The sequence below is a fragment of the Muscardinus avellanarius genome (genome assembly GCF_963383645.1).
Source record: "Muscardinus avellanarius genome assembly, chromosome: 8".
NCBI lineage: Eukaryota > Metazoa > Chordata > Mammalia > Rodentia > Gliridae > Muscardinus > Muscardinus avellanarius.
In genome coordinates, this window is record NC_137794.1 from 111870658 (window position 1) to 111892138 (window position 21481).

Sequence of the window (21481 nt, forward strand, 5' to 3'; positions counted from 1 at the left end):
GCTTAGCCTCTGGGCCACCTGAACAGGCCAGGCGCGTTCGCTCTGTCCTCTCTTTGGACATCCCTTTCCTTGATGTCATCAGGATGCTTCCTTTTCCTGTGACACCTTTCAGTGTACTCTCATTTTGCCTGCTCTGCGAGACCTTCCCTGACCACCTTTATAGAAAAATTTGCCTTTCCTCCTGCACTCACTATCCCTACTTTTTGTTCTATTTTTCTCCATTGAAATGATAACCATCTAATGCAATACATGTGTTTATGTGTTTAGAATATAACATAGTTTTCCCCAAATATGAGGCTGATAGAGATTTCTTTTTCTCCTCTTTATTCCTAGAGCCTAGTATCATGCAAAGCAAATCACAGGTGCTTGTAGTATGCCCTGAGTAGAAGGAAGGAAGGAAGAAGGAAGGAAGGAAGGAAGGAAGGAAATGTGGTTTTCTAGAAAATAGAGATTGGTATTGCTGTGGTGCACTACATTGCCATAACCAATCAGGATAATATTAATTTTGATTATGACTTGATTAAATTTCTAGGAGAATGCAAAGTGGCCTGACTTTTATGCAAATCTAAGGAGATGATTATAGTTGGCTTCTTTCCCTACTGATTATCTAGTGACTCTAAAACAAATATGGAAACAAATTGCAAATATTAGTACATGTTAGAAGAGAAGGCTCCATTATCTGAACAGAAATGTCAGGGTAACAATCAGTGGTTCTTGCTTTAAGAAGTTTCTCAGGTTTTCTCTGAGACACGGCTGTGAGACAGGAGTTTTCATAAGTGAGTATGTTGGGGGAGTCAGGCATCAGCTTCTACAGACAATGCAGGAAAATCAATTTTGCATAAACATTTATCTCTGCTATTCTGGAAACTCACAATATGAAAAAGGAAGACTGCACACTGAAACTTACTTCAAGGATGTGGACATCGCTCAAGTTTCTGATGCTCCCCTAACTAATAATCCTTCTGGACTTTAATCTTGTATTGAAAATGGGCAGTCACAGTTTGCTACGCACACATACCAAGCAGAAACATACATGCAAACGAACGAAACCAAGCACCCCATTGGCCAATGCATCGACTACTAGATTGAACATGCCGGTATGGCACTGCAATTCCATACAAGAGTCAAGAGATGTGCATTTGTTCCTTGGTATCCATGGAGGGTTGGTACTAGGACTCCCAGTTGACGCCCAAATCTAGGGATGCTCAAGGGCCTTATACAAAATAGTAGAGTATGTGCATATAGCCGACCCACATCCTACCATATACTTTAAGTCATCTTCGCATTACTAATACCTAATGCAATTTAAATGCTATGTAAATATTTGCTATAGTAAATGCTATATAGATATATCATATACATATTTGTATTATTTTAGCTTGTTTTATTTTTTTATTAGCTTGTTTTATTTTTTTATTTTTTAGGTATTATTTTGATTTTTCTTTTTCCAAATATTTTTTATTTGTTTTTGGTTGAATCCACGGATAGAGACTGCTTAGATATGTAAGGCCAATTGTATTTTTAAGCAGTCAAAAGTATAAGCATGCAGAACTAGGCGTGGCGGTGCACACTTGTAATCCCAGTACTTGGGAGGCTGAGAGAGAAGGATCACAGGTTTGCAGCCAGCCTCAGCTACTTAGTGAGGCCCTCCACAATTTAGTGAGACCCTGTTTCCAAATAAAGAATAAAAAACAGGACTGGGGGTATAGCTCGGAGGTAGAATGCCCCTGGGTTTAATCCTCAGCCTCTCTCTCTACATACATACATACATACACACACACACACATATATATATATATATACACATACACATATATATGAATATATAATGTATTATATAATATGTAATGATATATAGCATGTGTATATATAATGTATATATGTGTGTATATATACACATATATTTATTACCCTAAATAATTTAGTTGGTGCATCTCTTTAAAGCATGCCATTCCTTGCTGAGCACAAGACAGTGTTTAGACCATCTATACTTTACGGACCACCTTTGTAGTCACACGTCCACATCCGCCTGCTAAGTAGCTGCTGTGGACTGTGGAAAGCAGCGCAGAGCCCTGGTGGGAGGAGCTTCGCGCCCTGCCTCAGCGCTGCCTCAGGAACGCCCGGGACTCCCGTGACTAGATCCCTGCGGCATAATTCATCTCTGCATTTATTTGTTGCTCATCTGCCACCGTGCAGGCCTGCTTACTGCTCGAGTCTTGAGATGAGACGCTCTGGCAGCTAGCAGATGTACCAATTAATAACCTGTCAGGCCTGATGGATAGAAGAGGAGAGACATGTCCTCGCACGGATCTCCAGCATGGTTTTCCTCCCCGTTTCGGGGCGCCCTGGGTCAGGAGGCATGCTCAGCCTCCCTGGGGAAAACCCAAACTGACTCATTAGCGTCTATCTTTCATGTCACTGTGACGCACCTCCAAGAGGCCAACTCACCTGCTCTTCTCCGAGAATCCTGAAGTGATGGAGCTCTTTAATCAAGGAGTTGGGACAGCCAGCTGTTGGGAAGAATTAATTGCAAAGTGTCATTCTCACGCTGTGCAGTGGAAGGTGCTTACATACAGCTCTGACTGTTAGCCATGAGGCTGACCTCTGGGAGGACACACGGTGGACCTGAAGACCCATGTGGAGCCAACCACAAAAAAGCCAGGCCTTCAAGGGAGCTTTGGCAGCTGCCTGGGACCCGGCCATAACTCTTGGAAAGGGCTGCATGTGACTCTGGCCAGGCCTTTTCTCTTGTCTTCATTATGACCTGGCCTTCTTGGGGTCTTAGGGTACCACACCATTTATGGACCTTCAAAATGTGCCCAGCACGTCGCTTGTCCCTAATATAGAGGCAGGATTTTCTGGGGCCAGAGTAGCAGAGTTGGTGACTATCTGCTCTCACTTATTGATCACATCTTGTTTCCTGGCCCTCAGGGCACAGAGCCTGCTCATCAGGACTTAAGAATGAGCCAGGTGCAGTGGCACACACCTCAGTCCAGTAGTCGAGAGGCTGAGGCAGGAGGATCAGGGGTTCGAGGCCAGCACACGGTAACTTAGTGAAACCCTGTTTTGAAGTAAAAAATAAAATAGGGCTGGCATATATATCTCAGAGATAAGACACTCCTAGGTTCAATCCCCAGTAACACACACACACACACACACACACACACACACACACACACGACAGAATAGCTAGCTATCCTATCTTTGCAGGATTCCCTGAGGTCTAAGACCTCACCTGGTTCTACCAAGACCCAAAAGATCTTGCACTTGAGTTTGGGGGGCTTCTCAGAAGGATGTGGGGACAGGCTGAGGCTTTCTTGTTTCCTATCACTTTTCGTTCTTGCCTCTTCAGGCTTTTACATTTTCTTTCTTCAGATGTAACATGAACTAACTAAATTAGGTACACATGCCTACAATTATATATGTAGACATTTACAAATGCTTACTCTCAGTTAAAATGTACTCCACCCCATCTTTGCAATAGAGTCCTTCTACACAATCTTGGGTTGTGATCATTTATAATATTAACTCTGGAAACAAAATTGATATAAAACCTGCTTCTTTGAAATACGACCAGTGGATCACAAAATCTGCTGAGGTTTCTATTAAGGAAATTGGATCGTGCACAGAACAGAGAAATGACTTGGCCATTTCTCATTGTACTTGGCATTGTAATGTAAGAGTAAGTGGGCAAAGGTTCTCGGGATGTTTTATGGGAGGGGACAGGTGAGGAAAGAGAAAAAAATATCTTCACCTGGTGAAGATTTTCTCTGCAAGACTTGCTTGTTTTGTGCATTACTCTAGAAGGTCATATTTAAACCAACCAAATAAATAAGTAAAGAAAGAGAGAAAAGAAAGAAAGAACAAGAAAGAAAGAAAGAAAGAGAGAAAGAGAGAAAGAAAGAAAGAATTGCCCAGGTGAAGCCGGGCGTGGTGGCACACACTTGTAATCCCCACCCTTGGGAGGCAGAGACAGGAGGATCACACAGGTTTGAAGCCAGCCAAGCTGGCTTAAGAGGCCCTGTTTCCAAACAAAAATAATGAAAAAAAAAATCGGTCTGGGAGTGTAGCCTGGAGGTAGAAGGGCTTCCAGGAACCCCAGTACCAGAAAAAAAAAAAAAAAAAAAAAAGAAAAGAAAAAAAAAGATTTGCCTAGGTGATGGGAGGTTTTCAAACATAGGCTAAATGAATACTTATGCAGGGTATTTTTTTAGACTTTTATTGGTACAAAGCAATTATACACCATGGTGGAATCCAAAGCGATACAAACGTACACGCACACCGCAGTGTTCTAAAGAGGAATTCCACGGGTGTGACGACTGACTTCATGCTCAGCTTGATTGGCCCAAGGAATGCTGGGGGAGTGTTTGTGAGGGAGTTTCTGGAAGAGATTAACTGGCGTTCAGACTGGTGAATGGAGCAAAGAAAACGACCCTTACTTTGTGAGCATCACCCAACTCTGGAGGGCGCGGGGGCCTGAGCGGCAGAGGCAGGGAGGGACGGTGCTCCTTCTCTTCTGGAACGGGGTCACCCACTCTCTCCTACCCTCAGACCTCAGATGCCTGGTTCTCTGGCCTCTGCCTCCAGGACTTAGACCATCTCTTGCCACATCCCTACTTATACCATCCCTACTCCACATCCCTGGTTCTCGGGCCCACACACTCAGACTGAATGCCACCATGCTTCCCTGGGTTTCCATCACTGAGACGTCTTGGAGTTGGCAATCATGTGTGCCAATTCCCCTAATCTCCTCCTATGTTTATCTTTGTATACATGTCCTACTGGCTGTGCTGCTCTGGAGAAACCTGACACACTGGGCTAGTTTCAGTTCTGAAGGTCTATGGTCATGGAAGATGCTTGAATATAGTTTTAGTGTTTGATGTTATATAGTATCTCATACTACAAGAAAAGTGTTCATGAATATTCATGGCGGTAGTAGAAAACATTTATTATTTAGAAAACTAAATGGAAATCCTGGGGCAATTATTTTGTTGGGACACATAATAAATTAGTTGCCACGGGCACGCCTGGTGCTGTGAAGGAGAGCTGGGGTCCCGGAGTGAGAAAATGTATTGTGCCGAGTGTCCCTCCAGCTGGGGGCCACAGGGACCGCAGGGAGGCCTGTTTAGAAGTTGCTGGTTTCGGGGTTTCTCTTCTGATGGTCACCTCAACAATTAGTACTGGCACATCCTGGGTCATTTGGCTGTAATTCAATCAAAAACCACTCTGCGAAGCCAGCCTCATTTAGGAGCTAGGAGTCATAGTTCAGTTCTCCAAAAAGAGAAAGATCAGAGGCGGAGAGGATGCCAGGCGTGAATCTCCAGGGAGCGACAGTCCTGGGTCTGGGCTGAGGGCGAGAGCCACAGGGAGAGGTGGTGGAGACCGGGCAGCCTGCCGGTACGGTCAGTGGGCATCAGACAGAAGAACCCGTGCCAGCTCGCCTGGGCCCTGCCTGGTGTCAGCAAAATGACAGACAGCACCTGCCACATTCAAATCACACTCTTGACTTTAAGATTCATTTAACTTTAAGGTACGAAGTTTTTATTTGGCCTTCTAGTTTTATAAGCAAAAATGTTCTTCTCGTAATCTCAGTACTTGGGAGGCTGAGACGGGAGGATCGCACAGGTTCGAAGCCAGCCTCAGCTACTTAGTGAGGCTCTCTGCAACTCAGTGAGACCCTTTTTCCAAACAAAATATAAAATAGGTCTGGGAGTGTAACCCAGAGGTAGAAAGCCTCTGAGTTCCATCCCCAGTACCGCAAAAATGTTTTTAATTAGATGGATTTAAGAACTATTACCTTAAAATGATTTTATTCAATTTAGAAACTTTTAGAGGATTATTTGTTGCTGTTTTTTAAGTGTTTTTATCACTTAAATTCGGGTAAATGGCTTTGGTTTATTTTTATTCTAGGTAAAATAAGAAACAGAATTTGAAATTAGCTTCCTGTCAGAATTTATATTCTGACATAAGATGTAAGTGAAAGGGTTGATGTCCATGATAGCTCAAAAGACATAATTACCTGAAGCACCTGGGAGGTGCAGGAAAACATGGTAAACAAGGAGACCGTGCATCAACCTAGTGAGAGGAGGGACCCGGGAAGGAGGCTGAGGAGGACCAGGAGGGCGAGCGGCCAGCTGCGCTCCTACAGGAACATCGGGGTGGGAAATGGACAGACGTGACCCTGCCATAAAGAAAAGCCCAAAGCACACAACCGGAAAACACACAATGGGGCAAGAGTGTGTAGGGAGTGTGACGGCGGTCAGAATCAAAATGGAGCCATGTGTGTCACGTCTGACAAAAATAATAAACGAACCTGGGAGACGCTGAAGGACAGGCTCTCACACACGCCTGGCAACACAAGAGTCAGCACAAGACTGCGAAAGCTGTGTCGTGAACATTCCTGCAGGAGGCTGTCCAACAGCTGATCTGCAGCCTGGGCTGTTGTGCCCTTGCTGCCGGTCGCTGTTAGCAGGGACCACTGTTCTAGTTTTCTATGAACTCCTCTGCCTGTGCCTTTAGCTCCCCTCCTCACCCTGATGGCCTTGAATACACACAGCTGACTATGGGGGCGGTTCCATGGCAGCGTTCTGCCATTTCCAAAGAAACTTGGTCATCTTTGGAGACACTTTCTCCAGGTCATTCAGGCTAATAACAGAAAGGGAAAGGCTAGTGGAGGGGCTGAAGGAGGAAAAGGGGGCAGCAAATAAGGACTATGTGGAAAAAGATGCTAATAGCTTTGGGGCGCTCTGGGTTTTACACTATGCCTTTCCCACAGCAGTCAACTGGCTTTTGAAGCCAGTTGCTGACTTCAGCCGGATCAGGTCCTTAGGCTGTTCAGTCCTCTGCCCGCGGGCCCCAGCGGCTTGGTCTCTTGTACATCGGTGTCAGGCCACCCTCCCGTGGGCACCCATCTCCCTGGGAGTGGAGGCTGAAGTCCTCGCAGCACCCCCCACCCCATGCCTGTGTGATCCTGGCCATTCTCTCTCCCCTTCTCCCTCGCTTTCTGGCCACTGGCCGGGCACAGGCTTTGGGCCTTTGGACTGGCTGCCCTTGCAGCCGAGTAGTACTGAGTGCCCCTCCTCAGCACAGGAGCCTGCAGGGAAACCCCACTTGAAGCTGCAGTCTGTGCACACCTCCCCAACCCCGCCGCACTGGCTTCGGAGCGCTTACCATCTCCTAGTGGCCTGGCTGCCCCATTCGCTTTATTTCCTGTCCCTTGGTTGAAATGCAAACTTCAGGTGTGGGGGATTGCCCTGTCACTGCCATTTCCCCTGTGCCCAGAACAGCACTGGGCATGTACGAGATGCCAAAGGGCCAGTGCCCCGCGAGAGTCCACTGCCAGGGGCCCCAGCCCTCCCTAGCTCAGGGTCCGGGGCCCGGTGCAGCCCCATCTTCTGCCTCCCGACGCCGTCACCTCCCATCCCGACTGTGCCTTGGCTCTCGCTGACCTGTCGCTTCTCGGCCAGCATGGAGTCACGTGGAGAGGCACCGAGGCTCGGAGCCACAGTCCTTGGTCCTCGCTGCCCCTGCCCTGCCACCTCCAAGCCGCATCCTCCTCCCCTCGGCCTGCCACGTGCAGACGGGGCTGACTGACCCCCCTCTACTGAAGTTCTTTCTTTCTCTAAAGCTGGGCCTTGTTGAGGGGGTGCCACAGTGGGCGGGACCCGATCTCTGCGGCCCTGGGGTGGGCCGCTCTTTCACCTCCACCAGGGGCTGTCCACAGCCGTCATACCCATCAGCCTCCATCCATTCCATCTCCCAAATCCCCGATTCAAGGCTGGAAGCTAACTGCTATGGCGGTGCACCTGAGATGAGACACCCAGAGCCCTCCCACCCCCGTCCTCCCATCCCCGAGCTAGGGAGACGTGGCTGAGCTGTGGGCGACCTGGGCGAGGCTCCCCCGGGAGCTGGTCTCAACTGCAGGATGCCTTAAGTCTGGTGACCGAGTGGGAGCGGTCTGCTGTCTTGTCCCAACCCCAGCTGCTCCCTGCTGGCAGCGGACACTGGGCAGGAAGCCGCTTCCTCTGCTCAGACTTGCCCTGTCCCCTGCAGACTCTTATAACGCGGAACCCCAGCTGTGGCCCTGCTCTGGGACGGAGGTCATGTGTACCATCCACAAACTTCATACTGAAGGTTAAGACGTGGTGATACTTAACGAAAAGGCACGGCAAGCTCTGTATGTAGGTGTGCCATAGGAAGAGGAGAAGAGGGTTAAAGTTTCAGGCGCAGACGGCCAGAAGACAAGCGCCATGTGCTTTGCGCTTAAGATCAATGGGAAAAGCCCCTCCCCTTAAGTGAGTCCACTATTCAGAAATCACAAGAAACCACTAGACCGATGCCGCTCTCACTACAGATCCCGACGTTCTGCTCAGGGGGGGACTTAACACAATTCCAGGCACATTTTGAACCATGTGCAAACATTTTTGGCCATGTGCAAACTGACTTGGACATGATATTAGGGGTAAGAGTTTTCTCTACAGCGTATTAATATGTTAATTTCCAGATTGCTGCCCTGCTTATGGGGCCGCCAGCTTGCCATATAATCGTGCAATAAGCCATTCTTTCTACTGAGCTGGTGATAACATCCCTGCCCAGTTGCTTTCTCCCTGGCGGGCGCCATCTCCCCTACTCCTGTAGGAAAGGGGGTAGGGCCCCCTCCCAGTAAGTCTTTCCTCGCCGACCCCTCTCAGCTCCCGGTCAGCCTAACTCACCTTTCACTCTCTCTTCAACCTCTGCTTCTCTGTGGCTTGTTCATTTCAAACTATGTCTATATTTAAATCTTCCACTTTAAAATCCAGCAGAAATCCAGCCTTGGCCACAGAGCTGCCACCCTATCTACTGCCTTTCCCGTTCATCCAATTTTCTCAAAGAATTGCCTGTAGCCATTGCCACGACGTGGACACGGCAGTTGAATGTATGGGTTATGGAAGGAAATATCAAAACTGGGGGTTGTATACGCTCTAAAGCAATTTCAGGCTGGTTAAGCTCTGGTTCTGCACTAAGCAGCTGGTTACGCGCAGTCGATACATTCGCTGCTCTAATGCCAATTTCTTTATCAAGAAGAAGCAACGTGTGCTTCAGACAGCTACTTTGAATACATGCAAAACAAAGTCAGATGCTTAGTAAGCATGGAATGCCAAAAAATTTAGGAGGCAAACTTATTGCCAGTGATATTAATGGCCTTCCCACATCTAATGACTGCTATTCCTCTTAAGAGATTTCCCTTGTTTAAAAGAGAAGCAGCGATCGAAGTAATTGTTATGCCATTCATCTATCCTACTAAGAAATAGATTGGGAGTTTTTCTTTTTTGTTTTTTTCAGCTCTGACATATAAAGAGCTTGGAAGTTATCACTCTCATCCTTACAAAAAGATAAGCTGGGGAAAGTAAAAATCAACAACTGTTCTTGGAGCCTCTGGAGAACCATGATTGTGGGAAATGAAGTCCAGCCTATGGCAGCGAGGCCTGTTTACCTGAAGTCACAACCAGCGGGAGCCTTAACTGCGACTTCTGACTCATCTCTGGGGCTGAGTCCACACTCGGCCTGGCTGGGAGAGAGACACTGAGGGGCCCAGTGACCCCAGGACTTTTCTGGCCTTTACCTCCAGGGTTTATGCAGACCCTCTGGGGTTCAGGCCAGGGGAGAGGTGGGGTAATTGTGAAAGAGGTCCAGAGCCTTCACCAAAGCAAAGTCTGGTCTCCAGAGAGAGACTTTCCCAGCCCCCACCCCAGAATGATGGCAACATGCCCATCTGTCTCCTTTAATGGAGGAGAACTATCAGCAAGAGTCATGGCTTCAAGAAGAATTAAGACCTGCATCTGGGAAAGGTGTTGAGCAGTGGCCCCGGAAAAACTCTTGCAAGGAAACAGACCCACGGAAAGACCGAGATGTACCTGGAAAGTTCTAGACCCCGAACACATCTTATCACTGACCAATAGAAGTCCAATAAAATAGCAGGGGTTTCTAGGTGATTGAGCTACCAGGTTCTCCCTGAGAAGGAGAATCAAGGAAGCCTAAAGTCAAGAGAGGAGAAACAAAACAAAACACCAGAGGAAATGACATTCCCGGCACCTTCAAATACAACAGACATTAACCACAGCTCCATTCCTAGGATATTAAATATAGCTCAAGGAGAAGAGCAAACATGAGGCCCTGTCTCAGGAATCACACAGGAACTATAGAAAAGGGAACTTGAAACACCAGGATTCACACACTAAGGGCCTTCATGAGAAAAGTTAATATCACACAAGAACAGATGAATAACGTTAACAGAAGGATGGAAATTCTAAGAAGAAATAGGAAGAAATGCAAGAAATCAAACACTGTAATGGAAATGAAGAACAACTTTGATGATCAGTGAGCTCAAAGAAAAGCCAAAAGGAACTTTTACAATTGAAATGCAATGAAAAAAATGAAACAGAACTCCAAGAACTGAGGGACAATCTCAAAAGGTGTAACACACGCATAATTCAACTACCACAAAAAGAAGGCAGAATGGAACAGAAAGAACTGTTTGAAATAATAATAGGAGAGAACTTTTCAAGGTTAGTGACAGATGCCAAATTACATGTCCAAGAAGCTCAGAGAAATTTTTTTTTTTTTTTTTTTTTGGTGGTACTGGGGTTCCTGGAAGCCCTTCTACCTCCGGGCTACACTCCCAGACCTATTTTTGCATTTTTATTTGGAAACAGGGTCTCCTAAGCCAGCGCGCGGGGCTAGCTTCGAACCTGCGTGATCCTCCTGTCTCTGCCTCCCAAGCGCGGGGATTACAAGCGTGCGCCACCACGCCCGGCAATCAGAGAAATTTTTTTTAACAAAAATAATACTTAATGAATCCTACCACATAAAGAAAAATAATTTCTCAGAGTAATTGATATTCCAAATATCAAGTATACATGCATAATCTTCCAAATATAACTTTTAATCAAGTTCATATAGTTATGGACCTACTTTATTCAGTTAGCAATGTTTCATGAACTTCTTTCCATAAATCAAATGTTTACTATGATTTTAATGCTGCTTAGAATTCTTTTACATAAATGTCTTCTTCGGAGACTATTAAGTCGGATAAATACCAAAAAAGTAAACATAACAGACTCAAACTGCTGAAAAATAAAGAGAAAAATTTGACAGAAATCATAGGATAAAAACCACTTTACTTATAAAGAAACAAGGATAAGAATTACAGAGAACTTCTCATTAGGAACTACGCAAGAAATCAGAGAGTAGGTAGAAATATTTAAAATGATAAAGAGCAAGGTGTGGTGGTATACACCTTTAATCTGAGTACTTGGGAGGCTGAGACAGGAGAATTACAAGTTTGAGGCAAGCCTTAGCAGTTTAGGGAGACCTTCAACAACTTAGAAAGATCCTGTTGCAAAATAAAAAGGGCTAGGGATGTAGCTGGGAGGTAGAATGCCCTGGGTTCAATCCCCAGTAATAAAAATACATATATAGATATATCCATAAAGTGTTAAAAGAAAAACACCAAAAATTTAGAATTCTCTGCCTAGAAAAATTATCTTTAAAAAATGAAAGATAAAAACTTTGTGATGGTATGTAAGACAAAAGAACAATGTTAGATTTTGCATGTGAAAATGCCACACTTTGGGGCCAGTGTGCAGTGACTTAGCAAGACTCTGTTTTGAAATAAAAGGGCTGGGGTGTAGCTCACTGGTACAATGTCCCTGGGTTCAATACCCAGTAACACACCACACACACACACACACACACACACACACACACACACACACAGAGAGAAATGTCACAAGTTTAGAATTTTTGTACCTCATTATCATAACCCTTAAACTAATAGGATTACTCTAACTTTCTCAAACTTTACGTGTAGGGAATAAAACATACTACAGACGAGACATTAGAAGTTTGGGTACAACAGAAAAACCAAAGCTCAATGCAATTTCAAGAGTTCAAAGTCCTCATCAGTCCTCCTCATGGAATGATTGTAAAAGAAGAAAATGAAGAGACTGAACACAGGTTTTCTCTTGTGGTACAGTCTGTATAGCTGCTCCGTTCACCATCCTACTCTCCAAAAGAGGGTATCGCCTTATGGTTGATGTGCTGGCAGACATATTAAAGTGTGCGCCAATGGGAACTTAATTAGATTGACTCAAAAGCTTTGTGCAGTCCTACTGAAATACTTATTGGTTGTTTGTGTAATTCTTTGTTGATTTATTTTCACAACTGAAACAGAGGTTCCAGAAAGACAGGGACAGTCTAATTCACCACTTCCTCTAAAGTATGGAGTGGAAGTAACTGAAGTCAAAGGACAGAGCAGATCGCAGCACTCCCGGAATATTAGGCTGAGAGGACACGAGAGGCCGGGTTCCTGTCCCATCTGCCTCAGAGAACTCGTGACCCTGTTCAGATATACATCCTTTCCCTGCACGTGCTGCAGGCCCAGCAGCCCAACTTGCTACACCCTGAAGTACAGGTGCTTCCAGCTGTAGGATTCCCTAGAGTAGAGTATCCAGTCCCACAAATAACCCCAGGGTCCTTCGCCTGCCCCTGGCTCCCTCTCTTCCCCAAGAATGTCTTTGATCTTGTCCTTTGCCCCGCCCTTTCTGAGGATGGTTGTACATATATTTTTTAAATTCCCAACCGTTTCTTATAAGTCCGCTTGCCACCCTGTCTGCCTCAATCTCATGTCTCGACAAGCAGCTGATAGAATCCCTCTGCCCACTTGTGGCTTTAGCCTCTCAAGTTTGTCGAAATCCATTAAGGCTTCACAGTTTATATTCAAGTCTGCTTGGCTATGTGTTTGAGTTATAACTTTGATCAGCCTAAATAAATTCTCATTGTTTCTTAGTCAATTTGTACATCAGTTTCTCCTAATGGTCCACAATGGAAACCAGTAGTGTCAATAAACATTTGTGGAATGATTAAATAAAAGGGAGAAGCCTTCCAATTGCCTTCCAATTCTCACAACTAAGAGCTTTGAAAAGTACTTTATATGCTTTCCGAGTCTGTGGTAGAGTTAATTTAAGTGACTATTTGTTCTATTAGCCAATATTTTTAAATCCCAGACATGAGTCATTTTATATTTTCAGCCCAAGATGATGATGATATTATTATTATTATTATTATTATTATTATTATTATTATTATTATTATTATTTTGGTGTGTGGTACTGGGGATTAAACCCAGGGGCATTCTACCTCTGAGCTATACCCCAGCCCTGTTTTATTTTTTACTTTTAAACAGGGTTTCCCTAAGTTGTGGAGGGCCTTGCTAACTTGCTGAGGCTGCCCATGAACCTGCGATCCCCCCATCTCAGCCTCCCAAGTACTGGGATTACAAGTATGTGCCACCATACCTGGATTCCAAGATTAAAAATTTAAATACAACGTATTAGTATATCACCATTCAAGCCAGCATGGATTTGTTTTAAAGTTCTGTTTCCCTACAGATTATACCAAAATGAAGCCAACCTTTATCAAGAGTTGCACTGTGTTTCTGATGCGGATTGAGGCTGGGCCTAAGACGATCCAGATTGGAGCCACCAGGATGAGCACTCACTCAGACTATTGTTGCAATGTCAAAATACTTTTCTTAATCTAGTCATACCACTGCCAAATGTAGTCTGATGATTTTGTCTATGTGAGTGACAACCACATCTAATTTTTGGGCTTTCTGAACTCGCTGGCATTTAATGTCTTCAGTGATTAAAGGTAGACTTAAGCAGTGCATTGTCATGTACTGAAGAATGACATTTGATTTTGAAAGAAATGTTAACTATTTCTCTACTTACACTAACCTGTCTCTCAGCACAGAATTCCATACTATAAACAACATTGCTGACTGACCCCATCACAGGCTTTGCTTCCTTCCCAAGCCCCATTATAGGGGTCAGAGGACCTCCTCAAGAATTCTTGGGGACTTTCCCAAAGGAATTGAAATCAGAACATTATAGAGATACATGAATATCCCTGTTTAGAGCATCATAATTCACAATAGTCAAACTATGGAACTAACTTAGGTATCTATCAATCGATGGATTATAAAACTATGGAATATACACACACTGAAATTTTACTCAGCCATAAATACCCAGCAAAATTATGTTACTTTCAGGAAAATGGATGGTACTAGAGAATATTATGTCAAGCGAGATTAGCCAGTGCCAGAAAGTGAAGGGTCATATGTTTCCACTTATATGTGGAATCTATAGAGAAATTGGAAAACAAAAAAAGAACTTCAAATAAATAAGGGGAAATGGTAGAAGAATATTGAAAGGGGATTTGGGGAGGTAAGTGAGAGAGATGAAGGGGAGACTTGATGAAGGCAGTTCAAATAATCCTATGTTTATATATGAAGTTATTAATGCCAATTTTAATGCTGTGGATGGGGAGGAGTGAGGGGGATGAAACCTGTGGGGAAAACCACAGGTACTGTGCGCGTGAACGTTTCTATCACGCCGAACCCCATTATGGAGTATAGTTACAATGCACCAATTAAGTAAAAGAATTCTGTTATAATACTGAAGGGTTTTGTTTTGAAAGATCTTTCTAGATTCTAGAGTGATCAGGTCTATATCCAGTTCCAGTTTAAAGGCCTCATTCAGCTTGCTTTCCTGGAGCACATATCCAATTTCCTGAAATAATCTGTGAAATGCATGCAGACACTCAATGTCCACCCCACCCCCTCAGTTGGCAACATGGCTATTGACTGGGAGCCAGGAGGCCCCTGTTTATTCACTGCTGAGTACTTGTTCCTGTGCTTGGTGTCAGACACTTGACCAGGGGCTGGGGAAGCGAGATGGAGGCGTCCCACATGACCTGTGAGCTTATGGCGTGTTAGTCCCAGAGGGTGTTGAGAGCCTTTTTCTCTTTCTTTGCGAGGTCAAACGTTATTGAGAGCATTTTACTCTTGATGCCTCCACATTCTCACTTTAATATCAGAGAATTATTTTTTGTCCACTTTACCTACAAAGCACACGTAACACCTGCTCTGAATTCTGAAGCCAATAGGCAGGCCGACCCCTAGGACAGCCACCTGATTCATGGGCCCTGGGGAGGTATAGAGAGGGAGCCTGGATGAGTCCCCCAGCTATGCTTCGTTGACAAATATTTATTTTATTTTATTTTATTTTATTTTATTTTATTTTATTTTATTTTATTTTATTTTGTGGAACTGGGGATGAAATTCAGGGGGCTTCTACCTCCGGGCTATTCTCCCAGACCTATTTTTTATGTATTTTATTTGGAAACAGAGTCTTACTATGTTGCTGAGAGCCTCTCTAAGCTGCTGAGGCTGGCTTCGAACCTGTGTGATCCTCCTGTCTCAGCCTCCCAAGTACTGGGATTATAAACGTGCACCACCACGCTGGCCAACAAATATTTTTGAGTTACAGGCAATTAAGAAGCAGCAAACAGACAGCCTGTTTTGTCTTTCCCCTGTACTCCACCTAAGACAAGATCTACATTCTCCTCTCCAGAGACAGCTCTCATCAGCTCAGATAAGGAGCCAGAGGGCTTTGCTCACAAACTTTACTGTACCGTTTCCTCTCATCAATGTGCCTCCCGTGTCCCAGCTCCAGACACCTAACCTGCTTCTCCTCACCTTGACACGTCTCTGGAGTGTACTGTTCTTTGTGGAAGACACTTCTGAGTCTCGGCCCCATCTCTTTTGCACTGAGGATTCTCCTGTGACTCACACTGTGTGTGTCAACAACTTACTTCTCTCTTATTAATCTGTGTTTTTGCTGTTGGGATCTGTCCCAACTATAAACTTATAAGGGTTAAAGAAAAATTATATTTCCTCCCTAATAGTAGTAAGCAATCAGATCTCTCAATATTTAAAAGTTGTAAATTAAACAAACAAGTTGTTTAGAAAATATGTTCTACCCTTTTGCTTTGATAAATATGCCTGCAGAAGGATCTGGAAGGAGCTGCTGTAGACTCTGCTTCCCGATGGGGCCGTACTGGCCACAGCTGCCCCTGCCCTTCCTCCTTTCTATTTCAGCATCTTCCCTCCCTGCCGGCCTCTCGCACCCTACCTGGTGCAGCCCACAGGTTCAAGATGCCCGCCCAGTCCTCCACCAAGGGTTGCCCCCTGGCCACTGCCTTCAGGATGGCAGAACCCATCAAGCATCTCCAACGATCTGTGCAGGGAATTCTAATGCCCCACGCTGTCAGGGACTCAGGAAGGACCTGAGGAGAGTTTTGAGACTGGGCCTTTCATTTCAGCCAGTCAGCAACTGCGATCAACATTACTGCCATTGTGTCCTTCCATGTAGACAGGCCAACGGGGAAGATGAGGGTAAGAGGGGGGTCTCCGGCAGGGCCCCTCTAGCCTCCTTGAGTTCTCCCCACCAGTGGCTTCTCCCGGGCCCCACTCACTTCCACAGACTGTGGAGTCTTACATTAGGTCAACTCCCCTTTCCAGCCATTCTCCCTTGAGAATGAGTCACTTTGTGACTCTGTCCCATTTCCATTTCTTCTGTCCTTTCCTTCCTCTTCCTATCATCCTACTTTGGATTCTTCCTTCAGACCATGGTTGTTCCTTTTCTAATTCTCCCTACGTCCCCCGAACACACACATCCTTTGCGCTGCTTCAACAGGACCTCTGTGTCCCGGTCTGTCTCAGCTGCCATCACAATGTCACACAGCCGGGTCCAGCTATCACTTGAGTGACAAGATGTCCCATGCTGTGGCGCTTGGCCTTCCTCACCGCTAAGTTTCTGCACACTCAGTCTGGGTGCGTCCGGGCTGGTTCCTTCTTTATAAGAGCTCACGCTAGTGTGGGCGTGGTTGATGGCTGCAACAGAGGAAACTAATTTTCAAACCTCAGAGTCAATCTTTCCTGATTTTTTAACGTTCAAGAACACACACAAACTACATCCCCCAAACTTTAAACTCTAGTTTCTTTCTCTCTGAGTGTATCCTGGCAGGGACTCTGAGGTTATACAAAGACATGTGTGGAGGTCTGTAGGCGTGTAAGATCAGTGTGTGTTCCCTGCGCGGTTTTCAGTTTTCACACGCACAGGTTCCTCCCTGGAGTGTTTTTCTGTCCTTTCTAGTGTGTGCACGCTTCTCCTTGCTCGAGGGAAGGGACGCACGATGTCCCTCCTCCGCTCACCCTGCCTGCCCGCCTTGGCAGGACCTGCCCTTCAGCCGTCCTTCCCTTCTCTTTCTTGTCCTAGACCCAACACTCAGAGCCCACTGTGTTGTTTTGGTGATTTGGACTGGAATTCATCTCTTCCTGGGTAGCTTGCTGTCTCATTCACAGGTTTGTGCTCTTCAGTGGTGATTTTCCCAGTTGTTAAATTCTGGGGCGACATGCTTTTTGATTCTGAGCTCACTGTAAATGAAAACAAGTTGCCTATATGGTACTAAAAACAATGAGGCAATTTATGAAAAAGAATATGAGGACAGACTTAAATCTTATGGTTTTAATGTCTAATATTGAAACTGGGCCTTTTATTTCAATTAGTGACTATAATCAACATTTACTTTCATCCTATTCTTATACCATAAACACTCATTTATGATCTAGGTGGCAATCTCCTCAGTGAAAATGCACTGCAGAGCTGTGGATTGCTTCTACAGTCACTGATAACTATTTTAAAAAGGAAAAAAAAAAAAAAGAACTAAACCTGAAAATAAATAACTTCTCTGAGGGACTAGCTGAACTATAAGTTTTTCAGAAAGCATTTCCTGAATTTCCTCAATAACCATAATATAAAGTAGGAGAAACTCATTTGAATAATACATTCCAGAAAAAAACATTAAAAGCCACATGAGTCTTCAATCCCTATGTTTTTCTTTTAATTTCCTTGCAGAGCATCACAGGGGCCGTTGTGATATCCTTTGGGTTCAATGGAAAGCCGTGAGCACCCAGGCTTGGGATAAAAATGGAAATGGATCTCAGATCTCTGATGGGCTGCCACACTGGCCACATGATAAAAATAATCTGCATTTTGCAGATTGTGCTGTTTGGTGTGAAATGCTTTGAGGATTAATTTCTCCCTTGGCTATTGCTTAGAATCCGTATCGTAGGCTTGACAATGACAGTTACCTTCTATTTCCCCCTTAAGTACAACTTTGAAAAGTAACCCAGCTAACACAATGGCAAAAAAAAAAAAAAAGAAAAAACAGGTAATGGCTTGATGTGATAAAAGACAATGCGGCAAGACTTAAGGGTGACCTGGCATCACAAGCCGGGGTGGGCGGGAGCACCTATAGCCACGCCAGCAGCCAGCTGCCCCCGTGAACAGGTTTGATGGATTCTCTGCACTGCAGGGAAGCCAGGTTGATGAGATCTCCACATGCTTTGCTCAAGGAGCCATTTCCGGATACTTTGAGAGCCAGGAGCTGATAGAACCCGTGGAAAATTCACTGAGATATCTTGACTGAGTAACTGCACGCAAAATCAGCAGTAGGACTTTGACGCCATCAAATTCAAAGCATTATCATATCTATCTATCTATCTATCTACCTATCTATCATCTATCTATCTATGCCAAGCCTAGCTTAATCATTTCTTTCTGTGGATAGCTATTTATATCTGTAAATGAATATCTATTTATTCCTTTCAAAAGCCAATGGTTGATGAGCCCCAAGATGTCTTACACCAGTTATAAAGAATCCTGAAGACATTTACCTTTCACCTAACAATTTACTTACAGATATAAATCAGAAAAAGACTCACAGCTACACAAGGAGCTGTATACGAGAATACTTTCAACAGCTCCATAATAACAGCAAGAAAAGGAAGCATCCAAGATGCCTGTCAGTTGAAGAAGAGACAAAGTCATTCATCATGGTGATACCGAGTACCCACTTTGGCCCTGCACTATTAGACAGCGTGGATCATGTTGTAAAGAACAAGGAAAACAGACAAACATCCCTGGGTTAGTCAGCTTCTTGTTGTTGTGACCAAAATTACTGACGAGAACAACTTAGAAAGCAAAGGTTTACTTGAGTTCATGGTTTCAGGGGTTCGGTGCATGGGTGGTAGGCTCCATTCCTTTGGGCTTGAAGTGGAGCAAATGTTATAGGGAGGAAAGCTGCACCAGGAAGGAGAGAGGGAAGGAGGAAAGGAGGGAGAGGGAGAGGGAGAGGGAGGGGGAGAGGGAGAGGGAGAGGGAGAGGGAGAGGGAGGGGGAGAGGGAGAGGAAGAGGGGGAGAGGGAGAGGGAGAGGGAGAGGGAGGGGGAGGGGGGAGGGGGAGAGGGAGAGACAGAGAGAGACGGAGAGAGACAGGGAGACAGAGAAAGAGACAGAGAGAGAGGAAGAGAGGGGAGGGAAGGAGGAAAAGGAGGAGAAGAAGAAGGAGGGAGAAGGAGAAAAGAGGTAAGAAGAGAAAGAAGAGTGAACATGATCAGAAAGGGTGAGGTACAATAAATAGTCCTAGGACATGTCTTCAGTGACCTACTTCCTCCAACCAAGTTCTCCCTATCTACATTTTTCACTAGACCCAGGTGTGGTGGCATGAGCTTGTAATCTCAGTATTTGGGAGGCTAAGACAGAAGGATCCAGGTTCAAGAACAGCCTCAGTTACTTAGTGAGGTCCTCTGCAACCTAGTGATACCCTGTTTCAAAATAAAGAATAAAAAATAGGGCTGAGGGTGTAGGTTGGAGGTAGAATGTCCCCGGGTTCCATCCCCAGTACTGCAAATGAGTGAATGAATGAGTAAAGTTTTCATTACCTCTCTATCGTATATTGAATGAGGAAGCCATCAAACGTTAATCAGATTAACTCACTGATAAGGTTAGAGCCCTCATGATCCATGAGTGTTATTAAAAGCCAGCTCCGCCCTGAACACGGGCCCCAGTCTTCAAATATGAAGAGGACATTTAGAGGACATTTCAGATCTAAACTCTAACACCCCTCATGGCGCTTGCATTCTAAGGAGGGAATGACATAATAAATAGAAGATGATGTAGCATTGTCAAAGATGACGAGTATCAGGTGGGAAGAGCTTACAGAATACTCGACAGGGAATGGCCACAGAGTTGAAGTTGTTCAGAGGAAATTTTGTGGAGAAAAGGACATTTAGGAAAGGCTTTTAGGAAGAGAATTAATATGAGTTAGGGTAGAATGTATCAAAGCAGAGAAAAAAGGCAGCAATAGTTTATGCACAATCCATTTACACAGAGTTTAGAAAACCTAAACAATGTGGACACCGCACATGTGCTAAGAGTATAAAATAATGTGTGCAAATGTTAACTCTCATTCAGAAGTATCAAATTCATTGGACGGAGAAACTGGATAATGTCATGGGGAGCTTCACATCTTTAAGTGTATTAAAACTGTGAAAAATAAAAGCTAGGACTTCGTAACATTTGGTATGGATGAAGCACTCTTCTTATTACTTTACATGTCATTCATTCAATCCTTGAAAGAGCCCTACCAGGCAGAGACTATTATTATCATTCCTATTTTAAAGAGGATGAAACAGAAGCAAAGAGAGGTTAATTAACCCGAGAGTGATCAAAACTGAGGCGTTTGCACATGGGTAGTCATTATGATTTTCATAATCCATCTGAATGTTTGCAGCCTTTCATAATAAAAATGTCTATGTTTTTATTATGTAAAACAATAACCTCTGCTAGGGGTTCAAAAGAGGATGTATTAAGCTTTAATGTATATAATTTCATAATCAAACGTAAATCTAAAGATAACCTTGGAAAAAAAGAATAAAAATTCAACAAATTACAGACCTGAGTTTATTTTTGTGAAAATATTAGAACATGTATTTATTTGGAGAAGAAACACCTTCTACTTTAGCCACTATATTACTAGGCATGGCTTATCTGGGTAAGAGAGCACGAACATTTGTAGCTTTTGAAGTTTCCAGAATAAGCTGAAGAAAGCCATGAAATATTCAATTTCTCACTTGTAGATGAAGCAATTCCTCCCCAAGAAGTACTCAACCTCTTCTGAAAGTTCAAGCTCACACGTTGGTGACTTTATAAATTTAGATGAGAATTCTTGCAGACTTACATTTCCTGGCTCTTGCAGTGGCTACATTAATTCAGATGTCCCTGCTGCATCCACTCCCAGTGGCCACGAGGTACCTGTCTCCCAGCGGGGTACTGTGGAAGAATCGGTCTCACCGATAACAAGATACAATTGAGACCTCTCCATTTTACAAATAATAAATACTATAATTATTGGCAGGAGGTGAATTTTGACTCAATACTCTTTATCCAGCAACTTATCAGCGTGTACCTACTCTGCATAAGGCCAGGGGCGAGAGAGGAAGCAGAAAAGAATCCGGGAGGGATTCTGCCTTCTTGGAGCTCCCACATCAACAATCCACGGACACACACGAGGAGCCAAGTGAGCAGAGGGCAATCAAGGAAAAAATAAAAAGGAGGCAGAATAGAATCAAAAGGCCTGGAGGCCGAAGCTCTGAGGGTCGGGAAACCGTGCAGCTCTGAACTGAAAGCACCTGCCTCACACAGCTTAGCTGCTGCGCTGGAAACCGAGACCACTGAGACCTAATTATTTGTTC

At 44.5% G+C, this 21481-nt stretch overlaps 1 protein-coding gene across 1 annotated transcript in view; it reads right to left on the reverse strand.

Annotated features, from left to right (window-relative positions):
* PRKN (parkin RBR E3 ubiquitin protein ligase) overlaps positions 1 to 21481 on the reverse strand; it is a gene marked incomplete at both ends in the record, with an annotated part of 1062452 nt that overhangs the window by 207609 nt on the left and 833362 nt on the right. Inside the window, one exon of the mRNA XM_080700162.1 lies at positions 2449 to 2510. Coding sequence (XP_080556288.1) covers positions 2449 to 2510 — 62 coding nt within the window. The remainder of the gene's footprint in view (positions 1 to 2448; positions 2511 to 21481) is intronic.